Here is a 16,544-nt window from a genome sequence, read left to right on the forward strand (position 1 = left end):
AGAAGTTTCCTTGCACATACCCACGCATCTGCCTGTGGCGCGTTTACAGAAACCCCGCCTCACCATCCTGGGCTTGGACTGCACGGGCGTGAACTGTTAAGTTCTTTGTCTGCCAAAGGTGTTTGGATTGTCCTAAAGAGCCCGCCTCGGAGACCAGGAAAAAAAGGTTGTCAGTAGCGAGGTCAGTCGGACCTCGTGTTGGGTGGCAGACACTGTTCTGCAACCCCTGTCACATTAACTCCTGGAATCAGAGGCGGAGGCGGCACGGGGAGACGGAGGAGGTTTTGCTGTGGACATCAAAGCTGGGAGGCGCATCAGCCCGCTGTTGGTGTGTCCCAGGGCGCACTTTGGCCATCCTCCCTTATGGACGCACACTGGTATGTAACAGCATTCCACCCCCCCAGCAACAACCTCCAGGAACTCTCTACGGGGGATTCTGGGATGTGTAGTTTCCGAGAGCACAAGAGACGCTACACAGGTGTGCTGAGTTGAAGCACTGGGGGCGGTGTGGACTTGGAACAGCAAGTTAAAAGAGAGGTGGAACTTTGGCTAAGGTGCACACTTACCTGTGGAGGCTTTGGGCGCTGACGACGGCAAAACATCGGCCAGAAATGCATCCGCCATGTGTTTACATTAAAAGCCTCCAACCCTTTCTCCAAGGGTCTCTGTTCTTCTTTATCTCGAAGAAGTTTCTTTGCACATACCCACGCGTCTGCCTGTGGCGCGTTTACAGAAACCCCGCCTCACCATCCTGGGCTTGGACTGCACGGGCGTGAACTGTTAAGTTCTTTGTCTGCCAAATGTGTTTGGATTGTCCTAAAGAGCCCGCCTCGGAGACCAGGAAAAAAAGGTTGTCAGTAGCGAGGTCAGTCGGACCTCGTGTTGGGTGGCAGACACTGTTCTGCAACCCCTGCCACATTAACTCCTGGAATCAGAGGCGGAGGCGGCACGGGGAGACGGAGGAGGTTTTACTGTGGACATCAAAGCTGGGAGGCGCATCAGCATGCTGTTGGTGTGTCCCAGGGCGCACTTTGGCCATCCTCCCTTATGGACGCACACTGGTATGTAACAGCATTTCACCCCCCCCAGCAACAACCTCCAGGAACTCTCTACGGGGGATTCTGGGATGTGTAGTTTCCCAGAGCACAAGGGACGCTACACAGGTGTGCTGAGTTGAAGCACTTGGGGCGGTGCGGACTTGGAACAGCAAGTTAAAAGAGAGGTGGAACTTTGGCTAAGGTGCACACTTACCTGTGGAGGCTTTGGGCGCTGATGACGGCAAAACATCGTCCAGAAATGCATCCGCCATGTGTTTACATTAAAAGCCTCCAACCGTTTCTCCAAGGGTCTCTGTTCTTCTTTATCTCGAAGAAGTTTCCTTGCACATACCCATGCGTCTGCCTGTGGCGCATTTACAGAAACCCCGCCTCACCATCCTGGGCTTGGACTGCACGGGCGTGAACTGTTAAGTTCTTTGTCTGCCAAAGGTGTTTGGATTGTCCTAAAGAGCCCGCCTCGGAGACCAGGAAAAAAAGGTTGTCAGTAGCGAGGTCAGTCGGACCTCGTGTTGGGTGGCAGACACTGTTCTGCAACCCCTGCCACATTAACTCCTGGAATCAGAGGCGGAGGCGGCACGGGGAGACGGAGGAGGTTTTGCTGTGGACATCAAAGCTGGGAGGCGCATCAGCACGCTGTTGGTGTGTCCCAGGGCGCACTTTGGCCATCCTCCCTTATGGACGCACACTGGTATGTAACAGCATTCCACCCCCCCAGCAACAACCTCCAGGAACTCTCTATGGGGGATTCTGGGATGTGTAGTATCCCAGAGCACAAGGGACGCTACACAGGTGTGCTGAGTTGAAGCACTGGGGGCAGTGCGGACTTGGAACAGCAAGTTAAAAGAGAGGTGGAACTTTGGCTAAGGTGCACACTTACCTGTGGAGGCTTTGGGCGCTGACGACGGCAAAACATCGGCCAGAAATGCATCCGCCATGTGTTTACATTAAAAGCCTCCAACCGTTTCTCAAAGGGTCTCTGTTCTTCTTTATCTCGAAGAAGTTTCCTTGCACATACCCACGCGTCTGCCTGTGGCGCGTTTACAGAAACCCCGCCTCACCATCCTGGGCTTGGACTGCACGGGCGTGAACTGTTAAGTTCTTTGTCTGCCAAAGGTGTTTAGATTGTCCTAAAGAGCCCGCCTCGGAGACCAGGAAAAAAAGGTTGTCAGTAGCGAGGTCAGTCTGACCTCGTGTTGGGTGGCAGACACTGTTCTGCAACCCCTGCCACATTAACTCCTGGAATCAGAGGCGGAGGCGGCACGGGGAGACGGAGGAGGTTTTGCTGTGGACATCAAAGCTGGGAGGCGCATCAGCAAGCTGTTGGTGTGTCCCAAGGTGCACTTTGGCCATCCTCCCTTATGAACGCACACTGGTATGTAACAGCATTCCACCCCCCCAGCAACAACCTCCAGGAACTCTCTACGGGGGATTCTGGGATGTGTAGTTTCCCAGAGCACAAGGGACGCTACACAGGTGTGCTGAGTTGAAGCACTGGGGGCGGTGCGGACTTGGAACAGCAAGTTAAAAGAGAGGTGGAACTTTGGCTAAGGTGCACACTTACCTGTGGAGGCTTTGGGCGCTGACGACGGCAAAACATCGGCCAGAAATGCATCCGCCATGTGTTTACATTAAAAGCCTCCAACCGTTTCTCCAAGGGTCTCTGTTCTTCTTTATCTCGAAGAAGTTTCCTTGCATATATATATATATATATTCAACAATCCTCTACATGAAAGCACAGGATGACGACGCCATGTTCTGCTTTTCAAAGATTTATTTACACAAGCCGGCTGCTGGGACACGTTTCGCCTGTTCACCAGGCTTGTTCACCACAGTGGAAATAAAGTTTGCCATATTTAAAGCCTAACAACTCTATGTCACGTGAATGAAACTACCAAAGCATTGCTATGGAAAACAGACTCGTCGTTTTTCACAAAATGTGAATTCAAATGCGGCTTTATATTTCTCATAAAATGCATTTTGGTCAACATATTTAACATAAATTCATTGTTGCCAGCCAATTTGATTATTAAAAGGTATCATATCTTAAATGTATTACGATTGAACATTCCAATAAAGTGACATAGTGCCATTCATCGTAAAAAGCCTATTATGAGCAAGTGCTCGTATAGGACATTGCAAGCATTTTGTTAATTTTTAAACCACACAATTTTTTACTGTATAGCCCAAGTGGGCATTTCCATTAAGCAACATTCATTACATGTCTATCATTCTTTTCAGGACTTTAAACATTTCAACTAATGTGACCCTTAAAGTAAAAAATAAAATTGTATTTAAAAACTACTGCAAACATCGGAGAGAGTTTTTTTACTGCTATAAAATTACAAATGTCTCTGAAGATCTTCTTACATATTAAGACCTCCTGGGTACTTGCTATTTAACTTGATTATATACATTGACTCCAGTTTACGCAACTTTTTTTCATAGTTCCCACCTCTTACATTTTGCTTGACAGCATCTACCACAAAGTAAGACAATCCTGCAATATTTCTTTCATGTTTTTTGTCAAAGTGTCTTGCGACAGGATATGTCTTATCTCCATTTTTTATGGCACGAAGATGCTGCAAGATTCTCATGTGTACAGGGAGAGTAGTGCTGCCTACGTACTGCAAGCCACATGGACATTGGAGCACGTAGACAGCATGATCAGTTTTGCAGTGGAAATGTCCTTTGATTTTGAATTTTCTACCAGAGAGATTAGACGTGTAGGTTGAGGTGTTTTTGCCATTAATGCATGCCTTACACTTCTGGCACCTCACAAAACCCTCCTTTTTAGTAAGCCACAATTTCGCTGGTATTTTAGGTAGAGGAGTTTTTAAAGTATTGCTGACCATCATCTGCTTAAAGCACCTAGCTTTCCGAAATGTCAATTGAGGTTTTTTAGTGACAATTTTACCCAAAATTGGATCACTTCGTATTAGGTGCCAATGCTTGTTTAAAATGCCTCTAACCTGATTATGTTGGGTATTGTATGTAGTGATCATTCTGCAAATACTTTTATTCTCATTCTCCTTTCTTTTCATACTGTTGCTTTTCCCAAATAGAATTTCCTCTCTAGGTTTTTTCCTTGCTTTTGTGACTGCTGAGGTGACACACTCTGTGGTGTATCCTCTAGCTTTGAAGCGTCTACTCAGGTTGTCAAGGGCATCATTGCATTTGTTTTTATTACTGCAATTGCGTATGGTTCGTAGACTCTCCCCATACGGGATACTGCGAATCAGGTTCTGTGGATGGAAACTTTTCGCGTGCAACAACGTGTTGCCCGCTGTTGGCTTCCGATAGAGTGATGTTTCTAGTTTACCATCTTGGATATAAACCGTTAGGTCCAAAAAATTGACCTCAGTTTTACTTATATTGCTGGTAAACTTAAGATTTAACTCATTATGCTGCAAAGCCTTAATGAAGTTGACCAATTGCATTTCTGTACCTTTCCATACAATGAAGAGGTCATCAATAAACCTACTCCAATGCATGATGTTTGTCTGTCAAATGTCTGGTACATTTTATGAGAAATGTTAAGCCGCATTTGAATTCACATTTTGTGAATAACTACGAGTCTGTTTTCCATAGCAATGCTTTGGTAGTTTCATTCACGTGACATAGCGTTGTTGGGCTGTAAATATGGCAAACTTTATTTCCACTGTGGTGAACAAGCCTGTGAACAGGCGAAACACGTCCCAGCAGCCGACTTGTGTAAATAAATCTTTGAAAAGCAGAACATGGCGTCGTCTTCCTGTGCTTTCATGTAGAGGATTGTTGAATAAATTAAGGATGTGGTCGAGTCAGTCCTTGTTTGACGACGCACTCTTCGTTCAGGTGGTTGGTGACTCGGCGTATATATATATATATTACCGACTGGCGGTCGCCAGTAGGTAGTTATAGTTAGGATTATTTTCAATGCAAAATCTCAACATTCTATTGTGACTAACTTTGGCGCCGATTGAGGAATCTGCCTGAAAATTTCCTCAAATTTGCCTCGTGGCGCTCCGGTCCTTCCCTGAAAGTTTAGGGGGGATTCGTCAAGCGGGGGCTGAGATAAAAGGGGGGGTCCCAAAACGTGTTTCCCCATGTTAATTTCCATTGGGCGGTCGACCTCACTTTTAGCCCGAACGGCTGAATGGATTTCCACCAAACTTGGCACAATTGTAGGGAATGGTAGCCCGATGTGCCTTTGCTATGTCTCAAGATATGTGCTCCACTGGATTTTGAGTAATTTAGGTTCAAAAAAATATATATATCTATGGCCGCGCCCCAGTACGCGCAATAGGGAGCGCACCGGGGGCGCCACGGAATGTGCGCACGGAAAGCTGATTGGCTCTCGGTTGTCTGTAAACATTCAAAACAGTCCGGAGCGGCCGCCATCTTGTGTCTCGGTAGGATTGAGACACAAGAGGTGGCAAACACAAAGGGGGAAATGACCAAAAGGGGGCAGGGTAGACCCCCCCTGACCCCCTAGGTTTGATGTTAGGGCCATAAAAGGCTACTTTTTTGTTTTGCGCGAGGAAGGCCCCCGGTACGCGCACCAGGGAGCGGACCGGGGAGCGTACCATGGGGAAAAAAGTTTTCAAAAAATGTAGCCTTCTTTTATAAATTGGAGGTAGTTCTAAAAAGAACTGTTTTTTTTCTTCTTTTTGTTGTTTTATATTTTTTTTATTTTTTTTAACATTTTGTACTTTTTTTGGCTTTTTCTGAACTATTTTATATTTTATTTTTTTTGTTTTTATGGGGAGAAACAAAAAACAGGGAATTGAAAATGGCTAAACTGGAGCAACAAAAAAACAGGAAAAATTTAGGGTTTTTTGGGGTAATTGTGGTTGTCACCAGCAAGGAGGATGAGCTTTTTCCTCTGCTCACCATAGGAGATGGTCTTACCACAAAAAATACATGTGATCCTGAATTCACCGAACCGTGGTTGTATGCAAGGGATCGTCTCCCTTGTCTCTGGTCCCGATGGAGTGGGTTGTTTTTGTTTGGAGGTGCTGGGTGTAGATTGGGGAAGGTTGCTGGCCAGTTCTCTCATCTCTGCGGCAGCATAGTTGTTCGGATGCTTGCGCTGCATGTGCCTAATCATGGTATTATTACCGAAAGAATATTTTTTATTAGGGTTCCCCCTTGAAAGTTCCATGTCACAGATAAGGCAAGTCACCTTTGGCGCATTCACTTTCTTCTTTCCCTCAGGGATGGAAAAAAACTCCCATACAATGTGCTGCTTGGGTTTGTATGGGGTATTGTCTTCTGCCAGCCACCTCCTCCTTCTCCCCTCCTCCTCTTCCTCCTCCTCCTCCTCTTCTTCTTGACCACCAATGTGATGTTGTGGTGGTCCTCTTGGTGGTGGTGGTGGTGGTGGTGCAGATGCTCCAGCTGCTGCTGCTACTGTAGCCATTTTAAAGTACAAAATATACCACAAAGATCTCAAAACAGGTCTTCCTCAGTCAGAATAAGGAAAAAAGGTGGGGGCTTTCATCATTTGGAAAAAAAAAATGTCCTGAACCAATGAAAAGTGTTATTTTCAGGTCACAAGACCAGGGGTTTCATCATTATGAAACCAAAACTGTTATGAACCAATGAAAATTGTTATTTTCAGGTCACATGACCCGACGCGCTTACGCTACGCGCCCAGGGGCGCGTCGCAAAAGCATGTCGGATGATTACGTAGCGCGATCGTATGCGCTCGAGTGCTTCCGGGTGCGTTTACGCCGTGCGTATCACGCGGATGCGGCTACGCGGTACGTCACAATGATGTTTTCGGCCAAGGCATTGGCGCTAACGGGACGCTCCCCGGTGCGCGCACCGGGGTGCTTCAAAAGACTACGCTTTCCGGGGCGCTCACCGGGACGCGCACCAGGAGCGCTCCAGGGCAAAATAAATAAATAAATAAAAAAAACAATATACATAAAAAAAATTGTTTAACATAAATATATAATATAGGATTCATTTTCAAAAATATTACATTTCATAGCTATAGACATTTGCTATTAAAAAAACTTTGAAATTCACTGAAAAAAACATAGGTTTGGGGCCTTATATATAGTTAGGAATTAGCATTTAAAAAACCTATGAAATTCACTGAAAAAAACACAGGTTTCACACCAGTTTTAGTTAGAAATTAGCATTTAAAAAACCTATGAAATTCACTGAAAAAACCATAGGTTTCACACCAGTTATAGTTAGGAATAAACATTTAAAAAACCTATGAAATTCACTGAAAAAAACAGAGGTTTCACACCAGTTATAGATATCTGGAAATTTTACTGACATAAAACCATTGAAATTCCAACTTTATAGTTAGTTGGACTCACTATAACTTGCGCGCCTGCAATGCACTACAGATGACGTCACATATTACATCACTCATGACATGGTCAGTGACATCACTCATGACATCACTGATGACACCATCCTTGTGAGAAAGTGACAGACCTCCTTTCAGTGTAATGTAACCCTTGAAACACATATTCAAAAAGAGAAACTAACATTTTCAAAAAAATGGAGATACCCATACCAGTTACAACAACCAAATCAGTAAATCCACCATCTATATACACATCCACTCATTCACCAACAGTTTTATATAGTCATTCATACATAACGCACTCATCATATGTACTGATACACCTACACATCCTGTTACAGGCGCGCAAGTTATAGTGAGTCCAACTAACTATAACGTTGGAATTTCAATGGTTTTATGTCAGTAAAATTTCCAGCTATCTATAACTGGTGTGAAACCTCTGTTTTTTTCAGTGAATTTCATAGGTTTTTTAAATGCTTATTCCTAACTATAACTGGTGTGAAACCTATGGTTTTTTCAGTGAATATATATACATATATATATATATATATATATATATATATATATATATATATATATATATATATATATATATATATATATATATATATATATATATATATATATATATATATATATATATATATTTATATATATATATATATATATATATATATATATATATATATATATATATATATATGTATATATATATATATATATATATATATATATATATATATGTATATATATATATATATACATGTATATACATGTATATATATATATATATTTTACCTACTGGCGGTCGCCAGTAGGTACATGTAGTTAGGACCTAGTTACCATAGGAAATTCCGAACATTCTATTAGGAATAACTTTGGCGCCGATTGAGGGATCTTCCTGTAATTTACCTTAAATTTGCCTCGCTGCGCTCCGCTCCTTCCCTGAAAGTTTCGGGGGGATTCGTCTAGCAGGGGCCGAGAAAAAAGGGGGGTCCCAAAACGTGTTTTCCCCATATTAATTTCCATAGGGACATTCTGACAAGGCTACAGCTCGAACGGCTGAATGGAATTACACCAGATTTGGCAAAATGGCAGGGACTGGTATGCAGCAGTGCCGTTTATATGTTTGGGGTAAATCCCTCCAGTAGTTTTTAAAAAAATTGAATGTGAAATGTAGCCCAATGCAATTTTCCATAGGACCTTTAGACACGGCTACAGCCCGAACGGCTGAATGGAATTACATCAAACTTGGCAAAATGGTAGGGACTGGTTTGCAGTTGTGCCTTTTTTATATTTGGTGAAAATCGCTCCAGTAGTTTTTGAGAAAATTGAATTTTCCCAAATTATATATCTATATGTGAGACACCGTGAGTGCACGTAAGCTTACCGTACTCTGTACATTCCCGAGTATGAGCTGCATGCTGATTGGCTGCCACTGTCTGTCAACACTCCAAAACAGAAATTGTTGGCAGCCATCTTGTGCTTCGGTAGACTGAGGCACAGGAAAGCAGAAAAACAAACGTGTAGAACTCAAAAAGGGGGCAGGGTAGAAGCACCCTGACCCCCTAGGCCTGCTCAGGGGGTCTCACAAGGCCCCCCCAGGCCCAATTTTTTTCTGGAAAATTGCGGGGGTACGTGCACCGTACAGTGTACAGTAAGCTTACCCTTGTGGGACCCCTGAGCAGGCCCAGGGGGTCAGGGTGGTTCTACCCTGCCCCCTTTGCGTGTTGTGCACCTTTGTTTCACTGCTATGTTGTGCCTTGGTTCTACCGAGGGACAAGATGGCTGCCAACACTTCCTGGTTTGGAGTGTTGACAGACAGTGGCAGCTTTTCTCAGGAAAGCAGCATGCTCATTGGCTGTCAACACTTCTAACCAGGAAGTGTTGGCATTCATCTTGTGCTAGGTAGACCGAGGCACAAAAGAAACAGAAAAACAAACGTGTAGAATGCAAAAAGGGGGCAGGGTAGAAACACCCTGACCCCCTAGGGCTGCTCAGGTGGTCCCACAAGGATATTAACATATTTCAACGTTATCCGCTAATAGAATTAGCATTTAAAAAACCTTGCAAATTCACTGAAAAAACCATAGGTTTCAGGCCTTATATAGTTAGGAATTAGCAGTTAAAAAAAGTTGCAAATTCACTGAAAAAGCCATAGGTTTCAGGCCTTATATAGTTAGGAATTAGTATATAAAAAACCTTTGAAATTCACTGAAAAAACCATAGGTTTCAGGCCTTATATAGTTAGGAATTAGCATTTAAAAAACCATTGAAATTGCTCCTATATAGTTAGTTGTACTAACTATATTTTGCGCACCCGCAATCCACTGCTGATGATGTCACATATTACATCATTCATGACATGGTCAGTGACATCACTGATGACATCACTGATGACATAATTCATGTGATAATATGATGCACCTCCTTATACTCTAATATAACATTTGATACACCCAGTGTTAAATCCAGACTACCATTCTTGAAACCATTGACACACCAATACCAGTTACTACATACACACTCACTGATTGCTATGTTTATACACACATCCAATTATTCACCCATAGAATCACTCATACATAGTCACTCATCAATACAACACTAACATATGCACTCATACCCCTATACAGACACTCACACACTGCCACTCACCCATGGAGTTACTCACACACCTAGTCAGTCATGCAAAGAATCAAGCACACTTCCATTTCCTCAACTATACAGTTATACACACAACACCTTACTCATTCAAACATATACTAACACATACTTACTCTCTTATACAATCACTGATACAAGTGCACAATGATCCATACAGCCACTCGCACAATCACTCATGTATAGTCATTTATATATGCCAACTCTCACATGCGCTGTGTTTTACATATGTACTTACTTGGACATGTAGCACTGAGATATCCATTCACTCACCAACACACACATGCACACAGTCAACCGCCCATATACCTGTTTCCACACGCACTCTTGAACCCATACACCTAGTGAATCAACTGCTCACACATCTATGCATAGAGCCACACACCTCCCAGCCACCCACACACACACTCAGTCTCCTATACAAATACTTGGGCAACCAATCAATAACCCATATAGCCACTCATATAGCTACTGATCAACACATGCAGCAGCTTACACAACAACAGACATACTGATGTACACATTCAGAGAGTTTAGTCACTTACCCATGCATTCAGTAAGACAAAATTAATCACTCACTCATACAGTCAGTCACACACCTGCTAAATCCTTCATCCAGACACTTATACATCCACTCATTCTTCAATATGTAAAACATATTTAAACTTTACAGAAACATACAGTCACTCGATGATGTCATCAGTGATGTCATCAGTGATGTCATTTGAGATGTCATCAGTGACCATGTCATGAATGATGTAATATGTGACATCATCAGCAGTGGATTGCGGGTGCGCGAAATATAGTTAGTAGAACTAACTATATAGGAGCAATTTCAATGGTTTTTTAAATGCTAATTCCTAACTATATAAGGCCTGAAACCTATAGTTTTTTCAGTGAATATATATATATATATACACACACACGTATGAAATTCTTATAGACACGCATGCACAGAATGTTACATTTTTACAATTACGGAACTATTAAGCGGCATAGAAGATAGGTAGGCTGAGTAAACAGAAAAAGGAAAGGGGATGCTATACTTATGCAGAAGTCTCTCACTTTAACTATTTTTTGCCCCTTTACAAATAAATTATGACACAAAATACTAATAACGCATATCTACTTGCTGGTTACAAGCCTGCATTAACATTGCAATGCTCATTTAATTCAGCCTGCTCCTCAGGAAAGGCTGTAAATCCAACAGCTCCTATTCCAATAAAATAGCATTCAGTAGTGTACCACTTTTGTCTCAAATGCAAAATGTTAGCTTTCTAGTTGTTTGTTAGAACTCTGTGGTAACACTGCAGCTGATTACTGGGGAGTTTACTGACAGACTACTGCTGGTGTTTCAGTCTCCATTGTCAGAATGTTTTAATGAAATGGTTGGATAAGATATCAGGGAACACACTGAAAATGTGTCCTCATCTTACCCTTCTAGAGTATTAAACATAATTTCTATGACAAAAAGAACCACTTTTTTCTGTTAATTTAGAACAGTATCCTCTGTGAGAAATGTATTTCTGGTTTACAGCTTTGATTCCATCAAGATCACATTCAGGTGTGCCACACATTTGTAATAAATGTAGAATGTTAGCACTCTAGTTGTTCATTATAACGCTAGTTATAACACCAGTGAAGCTGCAGTTGATCACTATTGAGTTAATTGGCAGGGCTGCTGCTGGTGTTGAAAGTTCATGCTTCTGTCTGCATGTCAGAAACTTTTACTGATGAAACTTGAGAACACAGAGAAAATGTGTCCTAATTTTAGCTTTCTCGATAACCATAATTGTTCCATCACTACAGTCAACTCTGGAGAAAATGTGTCATTTTTACATCTTTGATTCCTTCAGGATCAGGTTCAAGAGGGCCACACTTTTATCATAAGTACACTGTGCTAGCGCTCTAGTTACTCATTAAAACTCTGTGGTTAAATATGAGTTCATCACAATGGAGTTATTTGACAGACTGATGCTTGTGTTGAAAGTACATTTTACTCTACATGTTAGACTGTTTTTACTGATATGGATGAGAAAGATGTTTGAGAATTTATAGAAAATGTATCCTCATCGCAGCTTTCTAGATGGCCAACCCCATACCATGCACATCCTTTTCAATGCCTTCTTTTCCTCTCAGAGGGAGAATTGCCAGGCCCAAGGTCAGACTAGCTGTACCCGACATCAGGTATTTTCCCACTTGGCTGGAAGGGTGAGGGGGTAATTTTCTAAGTGGTGTCCAGTTTTGTAGCAATGCAGCATTTCTAAAACTTCAATGTTCCTTCCATATTTAGCAGTTTTTCAACGAGAATAAAAGTGTCAAGTTAACTCTGGTGATTAATGTACCTGCTGGAATGAGATCAGAGTTTTTTCTAGTGGCAGTTTTGACTCATCTACGGTTGTATAGAGGGTTACTGTGACTGATGCAAAGAATATTTAACATCTATATCAAAGAACATTGGGGCATATTACCAACGAGTAGCGATATTTATCGCTAACTAGGCTTAGCAACAATTTTTTTATCGCTAAGCATCGCCGGCAATTATCGCTGAGGTAACTTGCTATTAGCATTGTTTATCTCCAAAGCGATAATTTTTCCAGCGACAGAGTGAATATCGCTGAGACTACAGCGATATTCACGCATTAGCGACGAAATGCTCTTAGTCATGTTATCCACCTCCCATTGGATAACATGGCTAAGAACTGGTCTGAGCAGGCGTTAGTTTTTGGCGATAGCGGGAATATTTCCATTGCTACGCCCACCTTGCTAATAGGCGATAGCGACGTTAGCGACTGCTTTCAGTCGCTAAAAGGTTGGGTACGCCCACTTTGCATGTCATTAGCGATGAATATCGCTCACATGCAAAGTGGGCCCCAAACCGCTCGCTATCGCCTAAAAGCTGTCGCTAACATCAGTTAGCGACAGCTTGCTAATAGAGCGATAGAATTATCGCCGCTTAGCGGCCGAAAACGGCTGCTAAACCGGCGATAATTGCCAATCACCCCCCTTGGTAATATGCCCCATTATTTTATGTGATTAGCTCAGTGGGTTACTCCTTTTGTCACAGAGATTCTTTTGTTTCTGTGCAGTTCATAAGTTACAATCGTAATCTAGCACAGTGAGCAATGAATTGTCAAGAGCTGCATTCAAGCTGCATGATACAGGTTAGAAAGTTATGTTTTTCCCAGTCTTTAATTATCCTGATGTTGCTAAAAAAGGTTTGTTTTGGGTAGAAATCAAACCTTATTATTAACCCCTTGTATGCTGGTGACGAACCCCAGCCGTCACGCTCCGCGGTGCTCGTGTGCTGATGACGGCTGGGGTTCGTCACGGCCCGCCCTGTTCGTTTGTTTACCGCACAGCGGCGGAAACGGGCCAGCAGCGAAGGGGTTAAAGTCAACCCTCACCACTGTGTTATGTTCTGAATCCTGAGTTTGTGCTTCTCCAGACCCAGTACTCTTAAAAAGTGCCTACTAGTATGGATGACATGTGAATCCTACACTATGTAGTCCACTTTGCCTTAAGTAACAGTTTCTATAAACTTATTTACATGTGTGATCCATTGTCTCTGTATGTGTATGTGATGTAAAGTGCTCCAACACCTTACACTGGTATGAAAGGTGTTATAAAACAAATAGAAAACGTTAAAGAGGGGCTATGGAGAGATGAGAGGCACTGTTGGAGGGATAGATAGTGAGGGAATCATTGAAGAGCCCTAACAAGGATTTTTGTATCCTGGTGCACAGTAAGTTCATCATTTACTATGCTTTAACAGCTAACACAATTTGTTGTAGAATGCACCGTTTTCCCCATATTTTCTTGGACAAAGAACCCACCCAAAACACCCCCTTTGTAGTGGTGAGGCTCACTTGCCGCACTAGCTATTTACCATACGGGGACTGGTCTAACAACATTTGCAAGGGCTGCTTTGGGGTCGCAGTCCAGCCCTGGTGGCGTTCAAGTTGAACAAAGAATGGATGTGCAGGTATGCTATTGATTCGGAATGGCAGGTGTGGTGGATGTGAGGACTGCAGTACAGAAGAAGTATAGTACTGTGAATGACCAACATAGAACCATAACAATTTATGTTGGGGATTTGGTGAGAATTAAGAAATCTGATTTTGTACGCAAGGGTTTTTCACATTTTTCAGCATGTATTAGTATAAAGGAAGTAAAGGATCTTGTGGTTGTGCTAGAAAATGGTATAACCTGGAATAAATGTTTTTTCTTAGTGCAGGGGCAGCTCTAGGCTCATGGCGGCCCTGGGCAAGGAGCGTAGGTAGGGGGCCTCGGAAGAGGGGGTCCGGGCGGGTCAGAGCACGGAGGCCAGTGAAGAGGGGGAGGTCAGGGTGTATGGAAGTGGAACAGAGCCGGAGGCCGCCAAATCCCTGCTAGTGCCGCCACGCAAATATGTATCCATCCTCAGAGGATTATTATATTAAGGATATATATTGGTGTGGCGGCCCCTGGGGTTTGGTGGCCCTGTGCAGGTGCACAGCTTACACATGCCTAAAGCCGCCCCTGCTCAGTGGTGTCAGAATACAGGGCTAAGTATCCATGTTGTAAAATGCAGTTCAGAGCAAGATGAACTGTGTAACAACAAGAAATCTTTATGTAAAATAAAATCTGGTATAAAGATGATGCCATGTATTTATGTCAATGGTTTTATTATGTTTGGTATTTTATGTATATAATGCACATATTGTATATTAACATCTTCACATTTTTAGGCATGTTCCCTAGGCTCCCTTGTGTTGATTCAAACAAGTTATTCTAAGTTTATTTTTTATTTTTGAAGGAAGGTGGATGTGGTGAGATGTGAACTGCAGCTTTGCATGCTCACAGATGATGGGGTTATAAATTGTTGATTGAGGTCCCTGCGTGGAACTCTGTGTAGGTTCTGATTTAAGGTCCTGGTGGCAGTTGCTGCCGAGGCATTGAGGTTGACCATAAGTAAGAAGTTGCTCTTCCTGGAGCTTCTTTTCAGTACCACCCACAACATACACTTTGTTGAACACACAGAGAATATACTGCGGCTGCGAACAGCACTGATTGCGTGGATTCCGACAGAATGGTGTCAACACTCGAGTACCTTTAAAACCAGCGGCCATATCTTTGGTGCCCCTTGCAAATTGACTGGTTCTCCCTATATCCAGTCTTTTGCAGTCTTAGCCACCTCATTATATGAATCAATAACAGGAGTAGTCTAACCAGGGCATACTAATATCAAGTGAAGATTTTACAGTGCACTAAAATACGTTTTGACAGACCTCCAAAATATTTTGGCAAATGCTGCTAGTACAGAAGTTATCTGAAATGTTTGCATTACTCTTCTTTTTCTTTTGTATGTAGTCAGTATACGGATTACAAAATGATATCCGAAGTCACAGTCCAACTCACATACCAGTGCCGGAAGCAAAAGAGCCCACGCATGATGAATTGAATGAAAAGGTTTGTAACATTTCAATCATTGGAATGTGACTCCAGTCATTATTAAGTGCATGCATTTGAAGTATTATGTGGTTTTATATTGAGAACACTCTGGGTCATTTCTTCCAACTTAACTCAGGTCAATAGATCTTGATAGCAGCCTGAGCTGGAAAGGGGTTAACAACAATTTATATCACAAACTACTGTGTGATCTTTAGGACTACACAATAAAGGTTTGAGTCAGTAACTTGCAGTTATAAGGTTTATTACAAACTCAAAGCCGGAATAATATAAATCAATCTCCAAAGCATACTATAAAAATACAAGATTACCAAAGGAAGACCAAAGAGTCATACAATATTGGTCCTCAGCACCAAAGAGTATATAAGATTTTCTGTGGCAGCAATACAGAAAATAAAAAACAAGATTTGATGACTAGACAAATGGTTTTGATCCTTCTCCCCATTCATGGAAAATATTCTACTAAACCCTACACCAAACTAATTATATTGAATCAAGGGAGCAAAAAAGGTATCAGCATCAGAACCTCTGAAGAGGTTCTACAGGTAAGGAATCATGTTTAGCATGAAGCCACACAATCAAAGATGTAAAAAGAGGTCTGGACCTCTCCCGTTCTAAAGTGAATCTGAATAACCCCAAGGTAGGGCCTCTAATTAAAAAGCATGAAGAACATTATCTCATACACATCACAGTATTTTGCAGTTCCCAGAAAAGAACTTGGCACCTCAAACACTACTCCCATATTCCAGTCTCCGTTTCTAAAGTATCCTTGGTTTTCTCCGTTCCTCTGATAGGAACTGGTAACACTCCCTTTGTTATTTTTTGAAAATATTTGACCTTGGCACTTTTTCCTCACCTCACTAATTCAAAATACAATGTGCTTTTTTACTAACTACTGAATGCCTTTGGTGTGGACTTGCAGATGAGAAAACATGCAAAAAACAACTTTCATGTTTGTGTTAAATGTCTCAAATGTAAGCTTAAGGCCCACAATCATACTAACGTAACCGTTTTCTTTAAATGCAAATGAATTCGATAACTTACAGATAATCCAATAAACG

General features: G+C 42.2%; 1 protein-coding gene across 1 annotated transcript in view; it reads left to right on the forward strand.

The window, feature by feature from the left end:
* Positions 1-16,544, forward strand: part of RGS7 (regulator of G protein signaling 7) — a 2,226,031-nt gene that overhangs the window by 1,843,486 nt on the left and 366,001 nt on the right. Inside the window, exon 11 of the mRNA XM_086925320.1 lies at positions 15,385-15,483. Coding sequence (XP_086781446.1) covers positions 15,385-15,483 — 99 coding nt within the window. The remainder of the gene's footprint in view (positions 1-15,384; positions 15,484-16,544) is intronic.

Source organism: Lissotriton vulgaris, chromosome 6, assembly GCF_964263255.1.
Source record: "Lissotriton vulgaris chromosome 6, aLisVul1.2, whole genome shotgun sequence".
NCBI classification, from domain to species: Eukaryota; Metazoa; Chordata; class Amphibia; order Caudata; family Salamandridae; genus Lissotriton; species Lissotriton vulgaris.